General features: G+C 42.1%; 2 protein-coding genes across 5 annotated transcripts in view; one reads left to right on the forward strand and one right to left on the reverse strand.

The window, feature by feature from the left end:
- Positions 1–219: 219 nt before the first annotated feature.
- LOC126985385 (deoxyuridine 5'-triphosphate nucleotidohydrolase-like) lies at positions 220–5,712 on the reverse strand. The gene is made up of 4 exons (XM_050840192.1): positions 5,555–5,712; positions 3,224–3,360; positions 2,487–2,632; positions 220–466 (listed from the first exon to the last, which is right to left on the reverse strand). The coding sequence occupies exons 1-4, from the start codon at positions 5,656–5,658 to the stop codon at positions 413–415; spliced, it is 441 nt and encodes a 146-aa protein (XP_050696149.1). The 5' UTR covers positions 5,659–5,712; the 3' UTR covers positions 220–412.
- An 8,516-nt stretch (positions 5,713–14,228) lies between these two features.
- LOC126985380 (uncharacterized) overlaps positions 14,229–16,552 on the forward strand; it is a 97,023-nt gene continuing 94,699 nt past the window's right edge. For 2 of the 4 annotated variants that reach the window (XM_050840176.1, XM_050840173.1), the window contains exon 1: positions 14,581–14,849. The gene's annotated coding sequence lies outside the window, so the exon portion shown is untranslated. Of the gene's footprint in view, positions 14,402–14,580; positions 14,850–16,552 lie in introns of those variants that run through there. The other 2 variants (XM_050840178.1, XM_050840174.1) reach the window with 2 other exon arrangements.

Raw genomic sequence — 16,552 nt, forward strand, 5'->3', positions numbered from 1 at the left:
TCCATGGGGGCCCATGCTGTCCACTGCACTGTCTGCACAAAACTGATGTACCACCATGAGGGTAACCTTTAGACATGACAAGAGATGCAGAGGACTGCCTGGGCTTGCACCTGGCACCCCTTGCACCCGGGCCTGCAAGGGTTACCATTTCCTTTTTATATGACGTTACAGTAAGAAGATTTAGCAACCTGAGCCACTGTTGATAAATAAAACAATAAATGCATTTAAATATTTATTATCACTATTCTTAAAACTAAGCAGTGGCATGAACACATTCACTGATTATAAAAAAATAAAATATGGTCCCTAATGAAGACTTGCTCCCTACACAGGCAGGGTGAGTTGACGCAGCAGGCACAATGAACACTTGACACAGCCACAGGACAGGGTGGGAAAAAGGGCCTCCATCTCCTTATCTCCCAGTGGAGCCAAACCCACCATCGCCACGCTCCGTGTTCTCAATCTCCTGAAAGTACAAGAAATATACATATGAAAACCCTGACACAAAAATGTATGAAAAGCATGTAACAATTTCTGAGGGAACAGGGGAATGACAAGCAGTAGACTTTGGGCTACCAACCAAAGGAGATGATCGAAGTCATACCTACAAAAAACATCAATGAGAAAGTAAGAAATTATGCACCAATTCAACATTTCCATTACCCATGAAATGTGGATACTAGATTATCTTTCTATAAACCCCAAGATAGCAATTTTAACCCGGTAGCAGTGGGGATCATGTTTCTTAATGGTCCCTCCAAGCGAGAAAAATGAGAAAAAATCACCCTTCACACAAACCATTTCATAATATATATCAAAGCATTTCTGATTAGATTATGTATCATCTATTTTTGGGGGTAAATATCATGGCACAAATTTGGCCCGTTGCTGCTACACGGTGAAGCCACAAATTTGGCCCATCGCTGCTACCGGGTTAACACCAGAAAGTGGCATCACAAAAACAGGAGAAAAAGTGTAAAAGAAAAGTTGAACACAATTTCATAACTGACAAACCTAACCAACTAGCTAAACAAGGCATGTAGGAGTACGGACAGTCCAGATTAGTGTCTGAACCCACTACCTTCCCTCCTGCCTTATTTTTTGTCTTCCTGTGTTTATTTGGCATTAAGAGTCTCATGATTCAGTTGCTTCCTCACTGTGTAACCAAGTTAAGAGCATCTGTAAGTGAACAACTGAAGGGCAAATTTATTCTACATGAGCAGGTTACGAGAGACTTCAGAGGTAGCCATATCCTATTTGTAAAGTGTGTGTGTGTGTGTGTGTGTGTGTGTGTGTGTGTGTGTGTGTTTCTCTAGTTATAGTTTACAGGCTCTGAGTCATGGTCATATTCTTCTGCCTCCATATCCATATTTATCCAATTTCTCTTCAAACCCTCTAATGCTTAATTTGAGCCACTTGAATTTATTGTTCCATCTCTCAACTGAATATCTTGACATTATTTTTAACATCTAGGCTTTTTCAATTCAAATTTGTCCTTTTCTTCTTTCAGTCATGCATCCAAAACACCCTATGTCAATTTTTTTCATAGCCTCTTGTTCATTCACATATATTAAATAAGTGTCAGTTCTCTCCTTAACTCGAGAACGTCAGCAGACCCTTTTCAGGGCTTTCAGGAGTCGTGGTTGTGGTATGGTGGACCCTAAAAAGGGCTCACCATAAAACCCCTAATTCGAGCTAATTGTAGGCGGTGGTGGCATAGAGCAACCCACCATACATGCCCTGGGTCATAGTGGTGGGTAAGTAGTCTTGAGATGGTCTTTTTTGTCATAGGTGGTACTGTAAGGTCATGACAGACTGAATTAGCTATCCAAACAGTAATCACTTGTCAAATTCTCTAAAGTAGGCAACAAGCGACTCTATGCTAGATGCCACGCGTCACAAGACTTTATTTTGTAACAAACACCACTCAAAAAGAATGGAGTTTGAGTAAAAGTAAATATTTTTAACAGCTTTGTGGTGATGAGAGGAGTACTCTGATGTACGTTTCATGTTCTTTTCTTAGACTCAAAATGCAGTGTAATTTTGCCGTTTCTCGGTCACTTCTCGGCTTTCCCATAGCCGAAGCCCACGGGTTAAGTGTTAATCTCTTTGTATGATGTCCTACAGAGTTGATACTATTCATGCTAATTTTTGTATCCATTGAACTTTATTTATTTTTTGCTGTGGTGACCCAATCCCTGGTGTATATTCAACACCAGATTGTACCTTGAACACTATCAGATCTCTAAACATAAAACCATTTGATGTTTAATACTATTTCTGGGTCATATTCATTTGTCTTTCTGATGATAGGATTTTGTCACACCACTCCCAGGTCTATTTCTGTTTTTGCTCTTTTTTTGTGTGTGCGCATGTGCTTCTATTCTACTTGTGTAAACCGAGTGATTGAGTGTCTAGAGAGAAAATCAATGAGCGCAAAGAGATAACAAGGGCCAACTCTCCACCTCCACCTCCCCCCAACACACCTCCACCTCCTGCAGCTCTGGGTACACAATCCTTTCGCAGATGAGCTGGGCCACACGGTCGCCCTTCTTCACTGTTAACTCCGTCTTGGCATGGTTGAAGAGCACCACACCCACATTCCCTCGGTAGTCTCGGTCTATCACGCCGGCTGGAGAGGACAAGAGTAGTTAAGGCAAGTACACTATTTGCTTCCACCCAAAATTGAAATTTACAAATATATGAAAATCTGCTTAAAAATTATGTATGATTTTAAATGGTTACTTATCATCCATATGTTCCTTATTTGGCCAGGTGTCTTTAATTCATTACAGTAACTAACAGTGCTCGTAACAAAATTAGTTCTGTTTTGGTGGGTGTTCCATCACAAATGAAATGTTGATTGCTTGAGGTCACTTAATACACATGACCTAACAGTAAATAGTTAACAATATAGGCATAAAAACGGAATATATCCACATGTTTGACTTTACACAATATATTTGTCATCATATATATGTACACAAATAGAGGTAGTGTAAATGTGTATAAAATTGATGTACTGACAAGAAGTATTGCATGAGGCAGGTAGATCTATATTAGGTGGAGTGAGTTAAAGCAATAAGTAAAAAAGCAGGTGATATTTCAGTGCTTCATCTGACATCAATAAAGATTACAGGTGTGGTAGTGTGTGGCAAAACCTACATTACACAAAAATCAGGTAACTCCAATTTCTATAGGTCTGTCTCTGCCTCCCTCTCACCTGCAACATCAATGTGGTTCTTCCAGGACAGGCCGGAGCGAGGCGCCACCCTCCCATAGCATCCCTCCGGCAAGTCAATCTGGATGTCCGTCTTCACCAGTGCCTTCCCCTGGGCCGGCACCACCAGGTCATAGGCACTGCAGAGGGGAGGCAATTTGAATGGTATAGCTTATAACGACTTGTTGGAAGGTAACTCATTAGGTACCTTGTCTACTGATCTTATTTACAGGATTCAGTCAAGTTCATAGTATCCTCTAATTAATCAAATCCTATGAAAATATTTTGAAACTTGTTTAGCTTCATAATTTATTTTCTCAGGGCAACAACTACCTAGGTAATATTAGATGATATGAATTTAGACAGAACTGTGTGGTTGTATTTTCAAAGAAGTTTGTTAAGATGACCTTAAAGAATTAAGATCTATCTAGGATTATCACTTCATCATTCATTGTAGTCAGTCCTCCTCCATATAATCCTCCTGTTCCTGCCAAGTGTGCTGGGAATATAAGATGGAAGGTAATTATCAGACAAACTGGCCATTCTTTTCAGCCACCTAATCATTTCAGTAAATCAACTTGACAGTTTACATCATTTAATTAGTTTCCTGACTTAAACATAACCCAACCCAGCATATTCCTAAACTAATATATATATATATATATATATATATATATATATATATATATATATATATATATATATATATATATATATAAACTGGTACCTTTGAATAATACCTACAGATAAAATAACTTCCTCTAGATACAAATAAAAAAGTCAGGTTATTTAAAAACAAACTTTATCTGAATAAAAAGAAAGGAATATCATGAATATAATCAAGCAGGAATGAGGTTGAACAGGGTATAAAAAAGGGACGTGCAAGGTATTAAGAGTAAAAATAAAAAACATGCATGTTTTAACTTTGAATACGGGTGTAATAGTGTAATTTTTCTTTAAGAGAAGAAAGTGGGTTTTTAACTTTGAATAATATGGGATGTAAGTGTAATTCTGCTTTATGAGAGGAAAGAATGTATTTGGCTTTAGATTATACAGGTGTAATAGTGTATTTTTCCTTTATGAGAGGAGGAAAGACTGTATTTGACTTCGAATAACATGGGTGTAATACTGTACTTTGGCTTTATGAGAAAGTATGTATCTAGCTTTAAATAAGGGTGTACTCTTTAAGAGAGGAAAGAAAGTACATTTTTAGCTTTGGATAATATGGGTGTAATAGTGTAATTTTTCTTTGAGGAAAGTAAGCATATATTAAGCTTTGGATAATATGGGTGTAATACTGTATTTTTTCTTTAGGAGGAAAGAAAGTAGACATCAAGCTTTGGATAATATGGGTGTAATAGTATTTTTCTTTTCTTTAGAAGAGTATGTATTTACCTTTGGATAATGATAGGTGTAATAGTGTGTAATACGTGTAATGTAATAGTGCTATTTTTCTTTATGTGGGAAAGAAAGTATTTATTTAGCTATGGATAAGGGAGTCACTACAATCATGGGTGAAAGGGAAAGACAAAAAAATGTGAAGTACAAAGGCAGACCAAAATATTCTCATGTGTAAGATTATATATATATAAAAAAAAAAGCATGTATTTAGCTTTCAACAATGAGGAAGTCAATACAATCAAGCAGATACGAGGAGGGAAAGGATAAAAAAAAGTATTTACAAGGCAGACCAAACCTCAAGGTATAGAAAAATTCATATCATAGAAAAGTTGCATATATTTAGCTTTGAATCAAAAGGGAATCAATATAAGCAATTAAGCATGCAGGGACGAGGATAAAGGGGAAAAAGACAAATGTGAAGAACAGGGCAGACCAAATCCCATATGCTATTGAAAGTAAGTGCATGAATTATAGAAAAGCACGGAAATATTGAGCCATGAATAAAAAGGGAGTCAATATAACCATGCAAAGACGAGGATAAGAGGGAAATAGACAATAATAGGTGAAGTAGGTTATTAAGGCAGACCCATATCCTATTGAAAAGAAGTGCATGAATGATAGAAAAGCACGGAAACATTGAGCCATGAATAAAAAGGGAGTCAATATAACCATGCAAAGACGAGGATAAAGGGGAAATAGACAATAATAGGTGAAGTAGCTAGGTCATCAAGGCAGACCCATATGCTATTGAAAAGAAGTGCATGAATGATAGAAAAGCATGGAAATATTGAGCCATGAATAAAAAGGGAGGCAAAAACCATGTAGGGACGAAGATAACATTAAAAAAGACAGAAATTGGCACAGCACCAAGAGACAAAGGAGGAAAAGAGGCGGCCGGTGAAGAGTAAGGGCATGGTAGGACGGACAACCCACCTCATCAAATCATATCCAGCAGCCCATTTGGAGCCTTTAGACGGGGGAAAAGCGTTCTCAGTGAGCTTCTTGAACCTCAGCACGTGTTTCAGCTCTCCAGGCATGGTGGGGAAGGAGGATCAGCGGCCACACGGGGTAAAAGAGATCGATGGAGTGGACTGGAAGTCTGGAACTTGCCGGGAATATTCAACTTTTGGCGCGAAGGGAGGCAGTATTCAGACCATTGGCTACCTAGTTATCAGTGAGTGTTATTTTAATGTTCTCTATGCCTATGTACTGTCCTCATCACCTCCATGGGCCTATTTGTGTGTCTCCCCTTCTTTGCCTTTCCTTCGTTCACTCACCGGATATGGTCCCTGATATACACACAATGCACTGCCAAGGATTGTTTTATTATTTTATGGTTTCTCTTCACTCGATGGCACGTTTATAGGTACGGTAACAGACAATTTGGTGGGGTTATCAGGGATTGTGTTTTGTATTAGTGTTGTGTGGTTTATGTGTCCTCACCACCTCCATGGGCCTACTTGTGTGTCTTCCCTACTCTGTCTTTCCTTCACTTACTCACCTGGTATCACACAATGCACTGTCAGGGATTGTTCTACCATTGCTGTTATGATTTATCTTCACTCGATGGCACGTTTGTAGGGAACAGACAATTTGGTGAGGTTATCAGGTATTGTTATTTGTTGTGTTGTGTGGTTTATGTGTCCTCATCACCTGCATGGGCTTATTTTTCCAGGTCTTTGTTTTATCTTTTCCTCATTGCTTGTCCTTCATACCAGGGAGAGCCAGCACCTGTTTTAATGTTTCTCTTTTTCATTTCATTGTAACGGGTGGAGATTGGGTAACAGGCTATGTGGAGGGGTTAGCAGTGATTGTTATTTAGTGTTGTGTGGCTAATGTGTCCTCATCACCTGCATGGGCTTCAGGCTTCTGTTATATTTGCGAAGTGTGACTTTGGTGCTTTCCCTTCATATCGTGTATCTTTTAAGCTCGTGGCGATATTTGGTGGCATTGGTAACTGACAACTTTGGAGGGTAAAAAAACTGTTGGGTAATCTAAGGGTTGTCAGATGGCTTTACTGAAATAAATGGCGAGTTGAGCATTACATGAATTACATAGGAACATCTTGAGGGCAGATGCATAGGCGGTAAATAAGACATTATTGATGAGCGGCGTTAACCATGGTCCATGGGGCAGTGTTGAGAACCCTTCTTGTTTACTTCCACTACAAGAAAAAACTATTTCGTACAGTGTTCCTGCTGTTTCCGTGAGGTTTATATCTGTAAAGAGTCAAATACATGCCCAAGCCTTGTCTCAGTTATGTAAAATTTAAATTAAGTAGCAGGGAAGGCAAATAAGTTACATGTCAAAGCACTTTAGTTACCCATCATGCTTATATAGAGAAGACCAACACCACAACACTAGTTTGAGGGGCGTCTGCAATATTTATAGAAAGTCAACGGTCGCTTCAGTAAGAAATATTCTACTTTTAAAACATTACAAGATTTAAAGTTTTTCTCTCAATTAACAATTTATAAACAGAAATTCGTAATGAGAAAAAATCAAGGATCAACTGAAGAATTGCCCCCCCAAAGTTAACAATTGAAGATTCGCCCCACCAACTCTGCCGAACTGAAGAATCGCCCCCCCAACTAGAAATATCGGAAATTAATATATTATTTTTGATTTATGCCTTTCGTTTGGCATCTCCATGCATAACCATCATTACACTTGGCATGTTTAGTCCAGTTCATCGCATTGTCACAATTGCCACACCATTTCTTAAAAGTCGATGTTGTTTAAGCCACAGGCAAAGGATCCTAAATCAGCAGAGGGAGCACGACAGACTTGAATGTATCACGGGCCATGTCGAACTACAGACTGAATACATGAACCCAATGGTGCTAAAACTGATCACAAGTTGTGTCAGGTTAGTAAAAAATGTTAAGGTGAGGTCAGGTCAACTGCTGAGGTTTTGATCCCCTGATGTCAGCTACACATGTATTAATCGTTGTATAATCACATGCACTCTGTCCTGCCTGGGGGTTGGGATGGCATGTTCCTCCCTTCTCCCTTGTTGTTTACCTGCAACAATAAACTATCAATCAATCAATCAGGTTTACCGGTGAGGTTTTGGCCGCCCGTTGTAGTCCTGTCACCAACTGAAGAATTGCCCCCCCAACTCTGCCCAACTGAAGAATCGCCCCACCAGAGCGGTCTGGGGGGGGCAATTGCTCAATTGGTCCAAAATCAAAATATAATTGCTGTTTTGAGACACGCCAGTCCTCGTCGACAGACCGAATTAATTGGTCGGCTAGATTTCGATCGCCGATCGAGTCGGTTTGTCGGCATCCTGCTACGGGCCGCCATTGGCATAGGCCCGTGCTCCCTCGTGCAGGGAGGGAGCAATCTTTTCCCTCTTAACAAGGGACAAGGGACCGTTCCCCTAGCAATACTATAAAAAAAAATAGTAGGGGAGTAAGGCAGGGGTGCGTTGGCTACTTAATTGCTCTGCTCCATCACTTTTCAACACTTGCTTAGGCTGAGTATGAGGCAAAGTTGTTGATCAAAGTCATTGCTGTTGGCGACATGAAGGTCATTGGCTTTGTTTTCGCTAATGATGCTGTACTTTTCGAAGAATCGGTGGAGGTCCTGGTGATGGCTTTCGAAGCCTCTGGGACTGATCGAAGGTCTCCTGGGCCAAAACCAAGGTCCAGTCGTTTGTAGGCTTGCTTGCTGAATGACACAGTTAAGTCTGTTCATGCTTGCGGTGAGGATGTCGAGGTCACCAAAAGTTTAACATATCTTGGTAGTACACTAGTTCATATAGTGATCGATAAAAGCCAGAAGGGTACCTAGGGAAACTTGGGAAAGGTAAACTGTGGCAATATCGGATTTCACATTGGCCCGTGCCCCAGGATAATAAGTTCTTACCCATTTCAAGCTCAAAGGGCCAAAGGTATACAGAGTTGAGCACCACAGCCACGCGCATCTACCGCAGTCTTGCCCAAAATTTTGGCATCGCCCACCCTCCTACACCTCCAGACGCCTGTTGTCCAGCTAGGAATCTTGAATTATGTTGCGCTCTATTATTATTACAATCATCGTTATTATTATTATTATTATTATTATTATTATTGCAATTGTCACGTGACCACGGGGTTATCACTAGCAAAAAATATTTTGAGGAAAATATGCAGAAAATGCCATAGTTTCCTCATAGCAGAATCTGTCGACTTGCTCAAATCACGAACTCTGGGCGTCCCCTTGGATTCCTCTACTCGGGGTTGTCTGTTGAGCAGTCAGCTTCCTGGCAAGATCTTAATTAAGACCTTGCTTCTGGGTAGCGTGCCACATGCCCGTATAGCCGGAGTTGGCGTTCACGGACTATATGCAGGTAATAGCTTGGCCTGGAATCAGTCTCACGGGGTAATCGTAATCGGGGTAATCACACCAGCCATATCCTATGAATCTGCGTAGGCATTATTACCAAAGGCATCACCTCGACTCTTCAAGTTGCTTTTCAGTGTCCATCATATATCACAGACATAAAGTAAGACAGGGTGCACAAGCGACTTGAAGCCGAATCCTGATCCTGCTCAGCTTTTGACAACACCATGTAGCTACTCGTGCTGAGCGAATCCATAACACCGCACCCCAAGCCCAGGATTAAAAGTGTATATAGTACCCTAGCTGTTAATCCCAAAGTCAATCCGCCGTAAGGCTTCTTGACGACACATGACGAGACCGTGTGTGTGTGTGTGTGTGTGTGTAATATATATATATATATATATATATATATATATATATATATATATATATATATATATATATATATATATATATATGTGGGGGGTGGAGGAAGACCGGCAGCTGTTGTTGTTGTTGTTGATTTGTCCTCCTAGGGGAGGGCACGGGCTGGTGGGCCCGTCAGAGGATGTCGTCAGTTTTCAGCTTATCGAGGAGGTGGGAATTTCGCCACCACCTCTGCCAGGGTGGAGTCTTGGGTGAGGTTCACTCGCTCTGCTGCTGTCTGGGGAGCCGTGTCGTTGTCAGGGTGGAGCTGTGGGCCGGGTGGGTGCAGCGGGGTGGTGAGGGGGCACTCCAGGATGTAGTGCAGCAGAGGTTTCCGGGTGGCTTGCCAGCAGTGGGGGCAGGGTGGGGTATCCTTGTTTGCCACCTCCTCGTAGCAGGCAAACCCGAGTCTGAGGCGGCGGATGGAGGCGAGGATGGTGTTGGGTGTAGTGTGGGGGAGCTGTATGACAGGCTTGTGGTGAGTGGCCGTGCTGTACCACGAGGCAGAGGCAGAGCCCTGAATCAGGACGGCCTCGTGTTCTAGTCGGGTGAGTGAGAGGGCCGCCTGGGATGCTTTATTCTTAATGAAGGACAGGTTGGGGGCAAGGGGGAAGGTGATCTGTGGAAGGGACCGAGCCGTGGCAGCAGCACGGTCAGCTTTCTCGTTCCCTCTCAGACCAACGTGGCTTGGCACCCAGTCCAGGATGATGTTCTTGCCCAGTGAGACAAGGGTGTTGGCTTCATGGAGGATGGTGGTTATGAGCCGAGTGTTGTCTCTGACGCTCTTCGCCTGCAGGACCTTGAGGGCTGACAGCGAGTCGGAGTGGATGATGATGGTGGTGTTCATATCGGCCGTGGCGTGACGCAGGGCACAGATGATGGCTGCCAGTTCTGCCTGCAGGATGGAGACTTGCGGTGGCAGGCGCCACAGTCCTATCTGGGTTCCGCACACGAAGGCAGCCCCCACAGACCCATCGGCGTCCAGCGAGCCATCGGTGCAGTAGTGGCTGGCAGTCCTGTCGTCCATGGAAGCCACGCGCTGCAAAGCCTCTTGGCGGAGGGTGATGGGGTGAGAGGCCCTAGGAGCTGAGGTGGTAGGGAGGCTCATCTGGAATGGACCACCCAGCAGCGGCAGCGATGACGAGAGAGAGAGAGAGAGAGAGAGAAGGCGGAGTTTTGCAAAACGTTTTGACTGTTTCCAATTGGTCCACGTTTCCTTACGTCACTGAAGAGGAGGGAGTGGGGACTGGTTTGGCAGGGTGGGGGCCTGAGAGGTTGCGGTCTAGATAACGGGGATAGAAATGGGGTGCTGGGTAAAGTGGGAGAGGGGGTGATTGCAGCTGAGGGGAGGAAGGGGGAGGGGGCAAAGGTTAACAGGTACAATAACGATGCTGAATACTGAAGATTGTGGAAGGTAGAAATAAAATACTGATGATGATAATAATAATAATAATAATAATAATAATAATAATAATAATAATAATAATAATAATGTTAATGAGAATAATCCACCAAAACCCACTAAAAGTAACCGAAATAATAATAATAACACTCCTTTGTTGTTTTACTTGCAACAATAAACTATCAATCAATCAATCAATCAATCTGAACGGACAAACAAGAGAGAGAGAGAGAGAGAGAGAGAGAGAGAGAGAGAGAGAGAGAGAGAGAGAGAGTACTTATGCGAAGAGTTGTTCGGTGCTCCGTTTGATCTTAATACTATTTCGTCATAATTTTTAACTGTCATAACATATATCGGAGGGAGAAACATGAGTTAGTAAATAAGTTTTAATTTACATTATTTATCTCATATATAATGCTGCTTTTTTTTTTACAACAGAGGAAGCAGCTCAAGGGCCAAACAAAAAAAACAAAACAAAAAAAAAAAAGCGCGTCATGCACTCCTGCAAATAAATTAGGATGAGGCCGAAAAGAGAGGGTCAACTTATTTCGGAGGAAGAAGTTTCTTGATACTTCCCCCTTGAAAAAGTTCAAGTTGTAGGGAGGAGGAAATACAAACAAAAGAAAGCTGCTCCAGAGTTTCCCAGCGGAAGGAACGAAAGTGCTGGTTAACTTTTGCATAAGGGATTTTGATAGCACAGGGTTGAACAAAAGAGTGGAAAGTTGTGTGCACCGGGGACGCGGGAGGAGGGGAGGCATGCCGTTATATAGCAAGTTCAGCAGAGGAGCAATCATGAAAATATCAATAGAAAATAGAGAGGGAATATTGCGGCGGAATTTTAGAGATAGAAGACTGTCAATAAGTGGAGGGGAATAACTGATGAGACGAGGATCCTTTGGCTCCACTCAGTCTATAAAGGATGTGAGTGTGGATCGAGCCCCACCTCTATCACACTTGCATGAGATAGTAGGTAGCCTACATATTATACCATACGAGGACGGGCAAGGCCGGACCGCGTTTATGAGGAGGGAAATAATGAAGACAATGCAAAACACCTAACCTCAAAGCTGATTTAGCAAGAGATGGGATAATGAATTTTCCAGTTGAGATTTTGTGTTAAGAATAGACCTAGAATGTTTAGTGTAGAAAGCGACAGCTGAGTGTTGTCGACGAATAGGAGGTGCTTAGGTGTTTCTTTGGAAGATTGTGTCAAGATGATAGATGGAAGAATTGAGTTTTTGAGGCACCGAAGGAATCCAAGTTCCTCCTGTACTATTCGAAAATGATAGCAAGGGCAGAGTTTAAGAGTACTGTCGCGTTCAACCTTGAGTCTTGTATAATTCATGATGGGAGGGTCTTCTGTTAAAAAAAGTTGAATGATGCAGAGTGGAGTCATTGGGGTAAGAGTGGATAGAACAGTTTGTTATGGAAAGATCATTAATGAACAATAGAGAATGGGAGACATAACACAGTCCTGCGGAACACCACCATTGATAGGTTTAGGGCAGCGGTCGGCAACCTGCGGCTCTTTCAAGAGACCTATGTGGCTCCTGTCAGGATTAAAAGAGGACTCTTTAACCCTGGCTCCTGCCACCTACTTAAAAACTTCCAAATTATCGTAGAAAATGAGAGCATACGCTACAGACATTAAGCAGCTCTCCAAAGAAGCTCAGAAGTCACATACATATGTTTAAACCCAGCATGGTGACCAGTATATTAAGTACAGTTGGCATGTTTAAAAGCATGTAATACTTATGCAGTCGTGGTAACAAACTATAAACGATTGACAATATGTTGGTGATTTCATATGAAATTAATGTAGGGGCATCATAAATATAATAGTTTATTTTATGACAGCTGCATTTATAATTATTTATTATTATTATTATTATTATTATTATTATTATTATTATTACTTTAGTATAATTTACTATCTTATCTTGTCTGTGAGTTAGGGGAAGGACAGTGACCGTCAACCGCAGCATAGATGGGCCAGAAAGGAAACCGGAGATAGAACAAAGAGCTCGATAGAAACCGTAGGAGGGGAGTTTATTTATTTATTTATTTATTTTATATTCCCCTATAGCGCCGGTAGGCTTTCTTCAGGGGCCTGGTGGTCATCCCGAGCCCGTCATGGCGCAGGCAATTTTTATAGTGGCGCCAGTTATACTTGGCTCATGCTGCCCCCCGGAACTCATTCTTGATTCACTTGGACGGTTTCTTCTAGAGTCCGGGTTGATGGGTGGTCTTCTGGACAGCATGTGGGTAGTTTTAGACCACTCGACGGTGACTGAAAAATCTCAGGTGGGAGCGCGGAGATTCGAACCGACGTTGTCTATGGCGCAGTGAATGCGGGGCCCGCACGCTAATCACTCAGCCACCGCCTACCCAATAGAATGAAATGCTATACGGAGATCGTATATTCAACCTATCAGTTAGCAGCAAACATTCCGAGCATAAGGGCATCTCTTGAAGCAAGTGTATTTTCACCTCGATTAAAAAGATACTATAGTGATGGGTGGTTATAAGATTTCCGTCAATGACTGGCCTTGTGTCAAAATGGGACAGGAATGACAGTGTGCCGCGCGCCGTACGTCTGGTCTCAGCCTCACCGTCGATCGAGACCCCTTATCAGCTTTTTGTTTTCAAGTTAATTATTTGCACCCTCGATCCTTTTATATATATATATATATATATATATATATATATATATATATATATATATATATATATATATATATATATATATATTTTTTTTTTTTTGAGATAATAAACTGGTTTTTTTTTAAGTCTAATGGATATATTTTCCTTCTCTACGGATTTCATTCAACCAATAGGTTTCTCTGATACTCGCGTTTTGCCCCTCCTAGTGGACATAACTTCTGCAGACATTCAGAAAATAGACTACATGACTATGGCAGGTGTTGGGTGGGTGGGGGGGGGGGACCGACTTTTGCCAAGAAGGAGGTGGAGGGGCACGTGAATCAATGTGCTCGGTGTTCCTCTTCCTCCCCAACTGCACCTCCTGCTCCGCCCCTCTCCTCCTCCTCGATCCTTCTTTCATGCAATTTGAAGAATTATTGCGTCATGCTTGCTATTCTCTGAGAGAGAGAGAGAGAGAGAGAGAGAGAGAGAGAGAGAGTCATGTGATTCGGTTAGTTGCCAGAAATCAATATAGCGGGCTGGCGGGCTGCAACACTAATGCAAAACCTGCCAAAACACAAGCATCATGGGACTCATACCGCAGTAGTAGCAGATGCATTGTTTATATACAAAACCTTATAAACGAAGATGCCTCAATACATTTCGTGTTGGGTGTGGGGAAAGGCAGGATTAAAAGGAATTTCTGAGGATGGTGCAATGGTCCACCTGCTCCACGGCTGGCAGCACTGGTACAGACTGTGGCGCCACTGCCGCACTGTGCCACTCAGTGACTCCATGCACTCGCGATGTGGTTTCCCATAGGTTTTTCAAGATCGATAGGTTTTAAGTGTTAAATCTCTGAAGCAAACCCTTTCACAAGAACGAATGTGGCGCGCGACTGTGGTGTGGCGAAGAGACGTGGATCCCCTGCCTGCACTAAGTGCACTTGGTGGCGCGGCCGCGCAGCGGTCACCGAAACCTCGTTCGGCAGGGATACTCATGTTTGTATCTGTTCATTAAATGTGGGGTTTGATTAGGGTGGTTGAAAGTGTCTAATACTCATCACCTGCCGGAATGACAATATAACTGGGTGTGTGTAGCTTTGATATGGCCTTTGTTATCTTTATTATCTTGTCATTTTAAGTTGGAAGTTTCAACAGGAATAGCACACCTGTTGAGCTGTCTGCCTGTGTGTGGCGTTAACAAAATTCATCAGCGCATGTCTCTGTGGCGCCACTGCGTAGCATGTAGGGGGAGGAGTCCTTACATATAAGAATTGAGCAGATACGTATAATGCAAACACCTCAAGCGGCAAGCCCCGCCCATCTCCAGTGCAGCTTACACATGATAACGCGGCGCAGGGCACTGGCAGTCACACTGAGCTTGGTTGTGTTAGAGTGACGGTGTATGTTACTGCGTTCCGCAAACTCTTTGGAGTCGACTTGATAGGTAGGTACATCATGTATATATAATAGGTAATGCGATAGTGTGCAGCATGTTGTACCATGCAAAAACTAAGCATGCTGGCTATCACTGCCTTTCATCTTTTACTGAGTAGCCACAATGCAACACATATCATCGCACTATACCTATTATACCTAGTACCGAAGGGGGGGGGGGGGGCATGGCCCCACATTTTGCCAAGAAAAAATAATAATGAATAAATAAATATTACAGGAAATTAATAGGAATATGTATATTAGTATTACGAATGTGTGTGTGTGTGTGTGTGTGTGTAGTTGAGAGCCCAGTGGCATCGAGTGACCCGAGTTATTTCCCCTTTGTTTTTGATTTGAGTTAATGGTAGGATATAAGTGTGCTCTGAGTGAAAAAAAAATAACGTGTTAAATGATGGGTTTATAAAATTGTGTGTAGAGTGCGTGTCAAGCTGTCAACTGAAAGCGGCGGAGGGCTGTTTGTAGTGGGAGCGGGGAGACAGGAAGAAGAGGAATACGAGATTGGAATGGCACAGGCATCTCATATTTACTTGATTATAGGTGTAAGGTGCTGTCAAAGTGATTGGAGGACTATTTAATTATACTGTAGAGGCACCAAATGAATTTATCTATTATGACGGGGAGAGTGGCTGGCGAGTGGCGACGCGAGACGCGTATGGGACCTGTAAGGTCGACCTTTGCCGCTATATTACCAGTCCAGTGTTGCCAAATTAGCGGTTTCCTAGAAAATTTGTTTTTTTTGTGAAATCGGGAAAAAAAAAAAAAAAAATTGACAGGTGGTAAATTTTTTTTAACCCAAATCTCTAAATTTTTTTTTTGGTTTCTATAATAATCTGGGATTTTTCATGCCATCCTAGCGGATTTGTAAATTTTGAGTTGGCAACACTGATTACCACCTTCAATGACCGTTTTGTGCTTGACAGTGGACAGTGTAGAGTGGCTGAGTGACTGTTGTATGTTCAGCACCTGAACACTGGAGCTGCTGAGTTGAATAAGAGCAGGTGATCTATTTTGAGAAACATTCATTGACGACGTAGGCTCACGTGGCCGTAGCCTATTCATGTTACTCGTATAATATTTTCTGACCACAAATTCCAAATTTCTGAAAATTGTGATTGAAAGACAATTTTCTTTTTATGAAGTACTATTTTTCTATAGCGTATGTCATTTCTTAAATTCATGCAGGCTTGGGATTTGTGCCTTTCCATTCTTTACATATTTCCTCCTTGGTCACAAAACTCCAGAAAACGCTTCACGTACATACTCTATCTGGTATAAGAAAGTCACCACTGACTCGGCTGATGCCCCTGATAATTCAGTTAATCAGGTAGGTAAATAATGAAATAATGATTAAGAATAATTACTGCAAAACAAGTTAAGTGAAGAACGAGCAGCCAAGCCATAATCTAAAGCAATAAGTAACCCAGGTTTTCTTATGAGTTTGGAAGTGCTCACCTCAGTTCAAAGTGTCACTAAACCCTTGCCAGAAAAGCTGCAGGGGTCACAACTAGAACTGATGGGTGCTCTTGGACCGAAGTGTAGCTACACAGAGCTGCATAGATGCATTTCAGTCCTATCGTGATGGAAATAAGCTCACCCAACTTTTTGCCCAAGCTGAGGAAAGGTACGGAGATATCATCCAGAAGCCTTGAACAATCAGGGGTCATCAGAAACATAATTAAGGCTTATCCTCCG

The sequence above is a fragment of the Eriocheir sinensis genome, chromosome 59, assembly GCF_024679095.1.
Source record: "Eriocheir sinensis breed Jianghai 21 chromosome 59, ASM2467909v1, whole genome shotgun sequence".
In the NCBI taxonomy this organism is placed as follows: Eukaryota; Metazoa; Arthropoda; class Malacostraca; order Decapoda; family Varunidae; genus Eriocheir; species Eriocheir sinensis.